Consider the following 10351-nt stretch of genomic DNA (forward strand, 5'->3'; position numbering starts at 1 on the left):
AACAACGCTCTGTTGTGTGTATCGTCCAGCTCATCTTGTCTCGTACTTTGTGTTACCCAAACATAGTCAACTGGAAATGTTACCCAAACATGTTAAACCTGTTCAGTTGTGAGTATTTGTCGTAACGAGAGCGAACTATACAGTCCATGATGATCTTTACCACCGGTGAATAAGAGAACCATTATTGTAGTTCGTTTGTAGAAATATAAAGATAGAGTGAGTTCAGATTTTCACAAATTGCATCTTTTGTTGTGTGAATGCAGATTAGGAGCCATTCGATGACTTTGTAACCACCAATATGATTGCAAGGAATTGCCGTTTGATCGGTTCCATGCTGCTCAGCAAATTGTGGACCAAACCGTTGACATTCAACCAATCACATGCTTTGTGTTCAAATCCAGGTCCTGTTTCTGCTGTTAAAGGAGCTCTGGACAAGTCTGGCCTTTCACTGAAGGAGATGGACCTGATAGAGGAAAGTATTTTTTTTTTTTGTCTTCCTGATTCCACAACTTCCGACTCCTTGCATATTATGCTGTGTCTCTCGTTTGGTGCGAATAGTTTCTCATTGTAGAATCGGTTTCCATGGGGGCTTTGGGAATGCACCACAAATTTGTTCCTTTCATGTTTTGGCAAATGGTTGGGATTGTCAATGATACTGTTTGTGGGGCATAAAAGAGCATGTATTCAATTGAAAACAGACAGCACCGGTTGATTATTCTGTCCAAACGACTTTCAAAATCGGTTGCTGCAACAAATAAATGCAGTAATCGCTTCACTAACAGCGAGAATTCAAGTATGGAGGACAAATGACCTGTTATCGTGTATAATAGCAGCCATCTGTATTTATTTTCACATTGCGATTCTGTACGGTAGGTGAACGAGGCGTTCGCGTCGCAGTACTTGGGCGTGGAACGAGAGCTGGGCCTCGATCGAGAGAGAACGAACGTGGACGGAGGGGCGATCGCGATCGGACACCCGCTCGGAAGCTCGGGAGCCCGCATCGTCGTCCACCTGGTATATGAGCTCAGGTACGTTGAAGGAGAGTCCACGTCTTTCATTGGAGGCGATAACCATAAAGCAGGTGTCCAGCATTGTAAAATCGACTTGAATGCAAAAAATATTTTTTTTTTGTGAGGAGGCAGAAGATGAAAGGTTTACTTTGCATTGTGCGTGTGGCGGCAGACGGCGTAAGGGGAAGTACGCCATCGGTTCGGCCTGCATCGGCGGTGGTCAGGGCATCGCAGTCATTTTGGAGAATATGAGTTGAACATGAACTGGGAGGTAAACCCCACAAGTTTCTGTTTAAAATCACTCTGACTAATGGCCAAAGTGAAGGTTTGTTTTTGTATTAAAATACAATTGTGCAGCTCAGACAAAGCCGGTTGTACTCCTGTCATGATTAAGCTGTGAACCAAGAATTGCAATCGCTCCACTTTTTTTTTGTGGTTTATATCAAAGAAGAAAACCTTGTGTCTTACATTTACTGGAATAAAGGATGTTCTAAAAATAAAAATATTCCATTTTTTCGAAACTTATTTCCTAATCTCACATGTTATGGATTCATGGAAGAGCAAGAAGGTAATTCGACGAAGGAAAAAGCAATGTGCAACATGTATGGAATAAAAGGGACAAAGGAAGGAACAGAACCTTCGGATTAATGGGTGAATAAACAAATCACAGGTCGAGTTAGGCCCGTCACATTTGGCACGGCGGCCGTCAGGTTTACTAAATCTACGGCCACTAGCAATTATAGGGCGGCCGCAGTATTTCCACGGTCACACAATGTAGCAGTCACACATGTTTTTTTTTTTTTCGCGGAGCCGCACGGCGTATTTAGAAATAGTGGAGACCGAAAACGTGGGGGTGCCGTACGGTCTTTGATTTGATGTCGCACGGTGACCCGAGGGCGTCCCTGCGGCGGCCATAGAATTTTCAAGGCAGACGCAAGGAAGCCTCAAGGTGCCCGCAAGGCGACCGCAGGGGGGCCCTCAGGCGAACGTGCGGCCAGACGGACGGTAACGAGTGGGTATAAGTACCAGTTCTTTTTTTACTGAAATAAAAATATAACACTTTGGAATATACCAGTATATATATATATATATATATATATATATATATATATATATATATATATATATATATATATATATATATATATATATATATATATATATATATAACTGAATATACCAGTTTGGAGTACCATGGTGCCCCCAGAATCCGAACAATTTTTTCGAGAAAATTTTGCCCTAAAAACCGAACACATTTTCAAAAACCGAACACAACGTAGCATTCATGTTTGTTCAAGTGCGTCTCCCCCGCCTGTTCGACCCGCATATTCACGCTTTGTTCATTCAGTTTGTCGGTGGAAGTACTCGTGAAAGCATCTCTCGTGTGTCGATCGCTACTTTACCTCGTTTTCACCTTGATTTGTGCTGTTTTTTATTTTTACTCATCTTGTGTTTTACTTAACAAAAAAGCAATCCGATCACGTGGTGTGACGGACTGTCGGGCAAGGATTTAATTTCACAGAAACACCGGTTGTAATTTGGAATATCCATGATTACCTCAACCCGATGCGTTTGATGAAAGTGATTGTGGTTCTGGGTGCATCATGTTTGATGAGCTGCCCTGGGGGCAGTGCTCGCAGAGTGCGCGAGCGATCGGAACCCAGACCGGAGCACGAGTCTGTGTGGATCTTTGGATGTGGTGATTGTACCAGTTTACAAACAATACACCACCACCGAAGGTCATTGACTCATCTTATTTTACCTGAAACATGGGTAATTTCAGTTGAAAGTGGGTTTTCTTGGGGTCCAGGAACAGATTAATTCACTTTCCATTATTTCTTATTGGGAAAATAGTTTTGGAATCTGAACTTTTTGCAATCCGAACAGCCTCCTGGAACGAATTAAATTGAGATTCTGGGGGCACCACTGTATAGGCAAACACCGATACTCCGATCTCCAGCGGTAGCGCACGGTCGACGCAGACTGCCAAGGAGGCCGTAAGTAGGAGAACCGTGTGTTGCCCGCAGGTCGTCACACAGACTGCAAGGCCACCGTACGTTGAACACAGGGACGCCTAAGGACTACCCGAATGCGACCGTCGAAATAGTGCGGCTGCCGTAATTTTTTGGGGGTTGGCAAAATTTATTTTTCATTGACAAGAGCCTACGGCAGCTGCACGAATAATGCAAGCCCACAGTACGCCCTACGTACGGTCGACGTTGAACACATCTACGTCCAAACAAAACCGGGATAAAGAGGATTCCCATCCAAATACAACCGGGATAAAGAGGATTCCCGTCCAAACAGAACCGGGATAAACAGGATTCCCGTCCAAACAGAACCGGGATAAACAGGATTCCCGTCCAAACAGAACCGGGATAAACAGGATTCCCGTCCAAACAGAACCGGGATAAACAGGATTCCCGTCCAAACAGATCCCGGATAAACAGGATTGCCTGAGTATTCCCATCCAAGCAGAACCGGGATAAACAGGATTCCCGTCCAAACAAGAAAAGGATAAACAGGATTCTCGTCCAATCAAGGACCAGGATAAACAGAATTCACGTCTAAACAGAACCTGGAGAAACAGGATTCCCATCCAAACAGAACCGGGATAAAGAGGGTTCCCGTCCAAACAGAAGCGGGATAAACAGGATTTCCGTCCAAACAACTGGGATAAAGAGGATTGCGGTCCAAACAGAACCGGGATAAACAGGATTCCCGTCAAAACAACAGGGATAAACAGGATTCCCGTCCAAACAGAACCGGGATAAAAAGGATTGCCGGAGGATTCCCGTCCAAACAGAACCGGGATAAAAAGGATTGCCGGAGGATTCCCGTCCAAACAGAACCGGGATAAACAGGATTCCCGTCCAAACAGAACCGGGATAAACAGGATTCCCGTCCAAACAGAACCGGGATAAAGAGGATTCCCGTCCACACAGAACCGGGATAAAGAGGATTCCCGTCCAAACAGAACCGGGATAAAGAGTATTCCCGTCCAAACAGAACCGGGATAAAGAGTATTCCCGTCCAAACAGAACCGGGACAAAGAGGATTCCCGTCCAAACAGAACCGGGATAAATAGGAATCCCGTCCAAACAAGAAAAGGACAAACAGGGTTGCCATCCAAACAAGAAAAGGATAAACAGGATTGCCATCCAAACAAGAAAAGGATAAACAGGATTCCCGTCCAACAGAACCGGGATAAACAGGAATCTCGTCCGAACAAGAAAAGGATAAACGGGAATCCCGTCCGAACAAGAAAAGGATAAACAGGAATCCTGTCCAAACAAGAAAAGGATAAACAGGATTCCCGTCCAACCAAGGACCAGAATAAACAGGATTCCTGTCCAAACAGAACCGGGATAAACAGGATTCCCGTCCAAACAGAACAGGAAACAGAACCAGGATAAACAGGATTCCCGTCCAAACAACCGGGATAAACAGGATTGCCGGAGGATTCCCGTCCAAACAGAACTGGGATAAACAGGATTCCCGTCCAAACAGAACCGGGATAAACAGGATGCCTGTCCAAACAGAACCGGGATAAACAGGATTCCCGTCCAAACAGAACCAGGATAAAGAGGATTGCTGGAGGATTCCTGTCCAAACAGAACCGGGATAAACAGGATTCCCGTCCAAACAACCGGGATAAACAGGATTCCCATCAGAACTGGGATAAAGAGGATTGCCATAGGATTCCCGTCCCAACAGAACCGGGATAAACATGATTCCCGTCCAAACAACCGGTATAAACAGGATTCCCATCCAAACAGAACTGGGATAAAGAGGATTGCCTGAGGATTCCCGTCCAAACAGAACCGGGATAAACATAATTCCCGTCGAAACAGAACCGGTATAAACAGGATTCCCTTCCAAACAGAATCGGAATAAACAGGATTCCCGTCAAAAAATAACCGGGATAAACAGGATTCCTGTCCAAACAGAACCGGGATAAACAGGATTCCCGTCCAAACAGAACCAGGATAAAGAGGATTGCTGGAGGATTCCTGTCCAAACAGAACCGGGATAAACAGGATTCCCGTCCAAACAACCGGGATAAACAGGATTCCCATCAGAACTGGGATAAAGAGGATTGCCATAGGATTCCCGTCCCAACAGAACCGGGATAAACATGATTCCCGTCCAAACAGAACCGGGATAAACAGGATTCCCATCCAAACAGAACTGGGATAAAGAGGATTGCCTGAGGATTCCCGTCGAAACAGAACCGGGATAAACATAATTCCCGTCGAAACAGAACTGGGATAAACAGGATTCCCGTCCAAACAGAACCAGGATAAAGAGGATTGCTGGAGGATTCCTGTCCAAACAGAACCGGGATAAACAGGATTCCCGTCCAAACAACCGGGATAAACAGGATTCCCATCAGAACTGGGATAAAGAGGATTGCCATAGGATTCCCGTCCCAACAGAACCGGGATAAACATGATTCCCGTCCAAACAGAACCGGTATAAACAGGATTCCCATCCAAACAGAACTGGGATAAAGAGGATTGCCTGAGGATTCCCATCCAAACAGAACCGGGATAAACATAATTCCCGTCGAAACAGAACCGGTATAAACAGGATTCCCTTCCAAACAGAATCGGAATAAACAGGATTCCCGTCCAAAAAGAACCGGGATAAACAGGATTCCTGTCCAAACAGAACCGGGATAAACAGGATTCCCGTCCAAACAGAACCAGGATAAAGAGGATTGCTGGAGGATTCCTGTCCAAACAGAACCGGGATAAACAGGATTCCCGTCCAAACAACCGGGATAAACAGGATTCCCATCAGAACTGGGATAAAGAGGATTGCCATAGGATTCCCGTCCCAACAGAACCGGGATAAACATGATTCCCGTCCAAACAGAACCGGGATAAACAGGATTCCCATCCAAACAGAACTGGGATAAAGAGGATTGCCTGAGGATTCCCGTCGAAACAGAACCGGGATAAACATAATTCCCGTCGAAACAGAACTGGGATAAACAGGATTCCCGTCCAAACAGAATCGGAATAAACAGGATTCCCGTCCAAACAGAATCGGAATAAACAGGATTCCCGTCCAAACAGAATCGGAATAAACAGGATTCCCGTCCAAACAGAATCGGAATAAACAGGATTCCCGTCCAAACAGAATCGGAATAAACAGGATTCCCGTCCAAACAGAATCGGAATAAACAGGATTCCCGTCCAAACAGAATCGGAATAAACAGGATTCCCGTCCAAACAGAATCGGAATAAACAGGATTCCCGTCCAAACAGAATCGGAATAAACAGGATTCCCGTCCAAACAGAATCGGAATAAACAGGATTCCCGTCCAAACAGAATCGGAATAAACAGGATTCCCGTCCAAACAATCGGAATAAACAGGATTCCCGTCCAAACAGAATCGGAATAAACAGGATTCCCGTCCAAACAGAATCGGAATAAACAGGATTCCCGTCCAAACAAAACCGGGATAGAGGATTCCCATCCAAATACAACGGGGATAAAGAGGATTCCTGTCCAAACAGAACCAGGATAAACAGAATTCCCATCCAAATAGAACCGGGATAAACAGGATTCCCATCCAAACAGAACTGGGATAAACAGGATTCCCATCCAAACAGAACTGGGATACAGAGGATTGCGGGAGGATTCCCGTCCAAACAGAACCGGGATAAACAGGATTCCCATCCAAACAGAACTGGGATAAACAGGATTCCCGTCCGAACAGAACCGGGATAAAGAGGATTGCGGGAGGATTCCCGTCCAAACAGAACCGGGATAAACAGGATTCCCATCCAAACAGAACCGGGATAAAGAGGATTCCTGTCCAAACAGAACCAGGATAAACAGAATTCCCATCCAAATAGAACCGGGATAAACAGGATTCCCGTCCAAACAGAACTGGGATAAACAGGATTCCCGTCCGAACAGAACCGGGATAAAGAGGATTGCGGGAGGATTCCCGTCCAAACAGAACCGGGATAAACAGGATTCCCATCCAAACAGAACCGGGATAAACAGGATTCCCACCCAAACAGAACCGGGATAAACAGGATTCCCGTCCAAACAGAACCGGGATAAAGAGGATTGCCAGAGGATTCCTGTCCAAACAGAACTGCGATAAACAGGATTCCCATCCAAACAGAACTGGGATAAACAGGATTCCCATCCAAACAGAACTGGGATACAGAGGATTGCCAGAGGATTCCCGTCCAAACAGAACCAGGATAAACAGGATTCCCATCCAAACAGAACCGGGATAAATAGGATTCCCATCCAAACAAGAAAAGGATGAACAGGAATCTCGTTCAAACAAGAAAAGGAAAAACAGGATTCCCGGCCAAACAAAACCGGGATAAACAGGATTCCCGTCCAAACAACCGGGATAAAGATGATTGCCTGAGGATTCCCATCCAAACAGAACCGGGATAAACAGGATTCCCGTCCAAACAGAACCGGGATAAACAGGATTCCCGTCCAAACCGAACCAGGATAAACAGGATAAACAGGATTGCCTGAGGATTCCCGTCCAAACAAAACCGGGATAAAGAGGATTCCCATCCAAACAGAACCGGGATAAACAGGAATCCCGTCCAAACAAGAAAAGGATAAACAGGATTCTCGTCCAAACAAGGAAAGGAGAAACAGGAATCCCGTTCAAGCAAGAAAAGGATAAACAGGAATCCCGTTCAAGCAAGAAAAGGATAAACAGGATTCCCGTCCAAACAGAACCTGGATAAACAGTATTCCCATCCAAATAGAACTGGGATAAAGAGGATTGGCGGAGGATTCCCGTCCAAACAGAACCGGGATAAACAGGATTCCCGTCCAAACAGAACCGGGATAAACATGATTCCCGTCCAAACAGAACCGGGATAAACAGGATTACCGTCCAAACAGAACCGGGATAAACAGGATTACCGTCCAAACAGAACCGGGATAAACAGGATTCCCGTCCAAACAGAACCGCGATAAACAGGATTCCCGTCCAAACAGAACCGGGATAAACACGATTCCCGTCCAAACAAGAAAATGATAAACAGGATTGCCATCCAAACAAGAAAAGGAGAAACAGGATTCCCGGCCAAACAGATCCGGGATAAACAGGATTCCCGTCCAAACAAGGAAAGCATAAACAGGAATTCCGTTCAAACAAGAAAAGGATAAACAGGATTCCTGTCCAAACAGAACCTGGATAAACAGGATTCCCATCCAAATAGAACCGGGATAAACAGGATTCCCATCCAAACAGAACCGGCATAAACAGGATTCCCGTCCAAACAAAACTGGGATAAATAGGATTCCCGTCCAAACAGAACCAGGATAAACATGATTCCTGTCCAAGCAGAACCGGGATAAACAGGATTCCCGTCCAAACAGAACCGGGATAAACAGGATTCCCATCCAAACAAAACCGAGATAAAGAGGATTCCCATTCAAATACAACCGGGATAAACAGGATTCCCGTCCAAACAGAACCGGGATAAACACGATTCCCGTCCAAACAAGAAAATGATAAACAGGATTGCCATCCAAACAAGAAAAGGAGAAACAGGATTCCCGGCCAAACAGATCCGGGATAAACAGGATTCCCGTCCAAACAAGGAAAGCATAAACAGGAATTCCGTTCAAACAAGAAAAGGATAAACAGGATTCCTGTCCAAACAGAACCTGGATAAACAGGATTCCCATCCAAATAGAACCGGGATAAACAGGATTCCCGTCCAAACAGAACCGGGATAAACAGGATTCCCGTCCCAACAGAACCGGGATAAACAGGATTCCCATCCAAACAGAACCGGCATAAACAGGATTCCCGTCCAAACAAAACTGGGATAAATAGGATTCCCGTCCAAACAGAACCAGGATAAACATGATTCCTGTCCAAGCAGAACCGGGATAAACAGGATTCCCGTCCAAACAGAACCGGGATAAACAGGATTCCCATCCAAACAAAACCGAGATAAAGAGGATTCCCATTCAAATACAACCGGGATAAACAGGATTCCCGTCCAAACAGAACCGGGATAAACAGGATTCCCGTCCAAACAGAACCGGGATAAACAGGATTCCCATCCAAACATAACCGGGATAAACAGGATTCCCGTCCAAACAAAACTGGGATAAATAGGATTCCCGTCCAAACAGAACCAGGATAAACATGATTCCTGTCCAAGCAGAACCGGGATAAACAGGATTCCCGTCCAAACAGATCCGGGATAAACAGGATTCCCGTCCAAACAGAACCAGGATAAACAGATTCCCGTCGAAACAGAACCGGGATAAAGAGGATTGCCAGAGGATTCCCTTCCAAACAGAACCGGGACAAATAGGATTCCCGTCCAAACAGAACCGGGATAAACAGGATTCCCATCCAAACAGAACCGGGATAAAGAGGATTGCCTGAGGATTCCCATCCAAACAGAACCGGGATAAACAGGTTCCCATCCAAAAAGAACCGGGATAAACAGGATTCCCGTCCAAACAAGAAAAGGATGAACAGGAATCTCCTTCAAACAAGAAAAGGATAAACAGGATTCGCGGCCAAACAAAACCGGGATAAACATGATTCCTGTCCAAACAGAACCGGGATAAAGAGGATTCCCGTCCAAACAGAACCTGGATAAACAGGATTCAGGTCCAAACAGAACCGGGATAAAGAGGATTCCCGTCCAAACAAAACCGGGATAAAGAGGATTCCCGTCCAAACAGAACCGGGATAAACATGATTCCCGTCCAAACAGAACCGGGATAAACAGGATTACCGTCCAAACAGAACCGGGATAAACAGGATTACCGTCCAAACAGAACCGGGATAAACAGGATTCCCGTCCAAACAGAACCGCGATAAACAGGATTCCCGTCCAAACAGAACCGGGATAAACAGGATTGCCTGAGGATTACCATCCAAACAGAACCGGGATAAACAGGATTCCCGTCCAAACAGAACTGGGATAAACAGGATTCCTGTCCAAACAAAACCGGGATAAAGAGGATTCCCATCCAAACAGAACCGGGATAAACAGGAATCCCATCCAAACAAGAAAAGGATAAACAGGATAAACAGGATAAACAGGATTGCCATCCAAACAAGAAAAGGATAAACAGGATTCCCGGCCAAACAAAACCGGGATAAACAGGATTCCTGTTCAAACAGAACCCGGATAAAGAGGATTCCCATCCAAATAGAACCGGGATAAACAGGAATCCCGTCCAAAGAAGAAAAGGATAAACAGGAATCCCGTCCAAACAAGAAAAGGATAAACAGGAATCCCGTCCAAACAAGAAAAGGATAAACAGGAATCCCGTCCAAACAAGAAAAGGATACACAGGAATCC

The 10351-nt window shown here is 45.4% G+C and overlaps 1 protein-coding gene across 3 annotated transcripts in view; it reads left to right on the forward strand.

Annotated features, from left to right (window-relative positions):
• ACAA2 (acetyl-CoA acyltransferase 2) overlaps positions 1-1513 on the forward strand; it is a 60596-nt gene extending 59083 nt beyond the window's left edge. For all 3 annotated transcript variants that reach the window (XM_085896276.1, XM_085896275.1, XM_085896274.1), the window contains exons 8-10: positions 402-470; positions 872-1028; positions 1183-1513. In XM_085896276.1, the coding sequence (XP_085752402.1) occupies positions 402-470; positions 872-1028; positions 1183-1267 (311 nt within the window). In that variant the 3' untranslated portion in view covers positions 1268-1513. The remainder of the gene's footprint in view (positions 1-401; positions 471-871; positions 1029-1182) is intronic.
• The last annotated feature ends 8838 nt before the right edge of the window (positions 1514-10351 follow it).

Source organism: Eptatretus burgeri, chromosome 9, assembly GCF_056783735.1.
Source record: "Eptatretus burgeri isolate ZD-2024b chromosome 9, Ebu_testis_v1, whole genome shotgun sequence".
In the NCBI taxonomy this organism is placed as follows: Eukaryota; Metazoa; Chordata; class Myxini; order Myxiniformes; family Myxinidae; genus Eptatretus; species Eptatretus burgeri.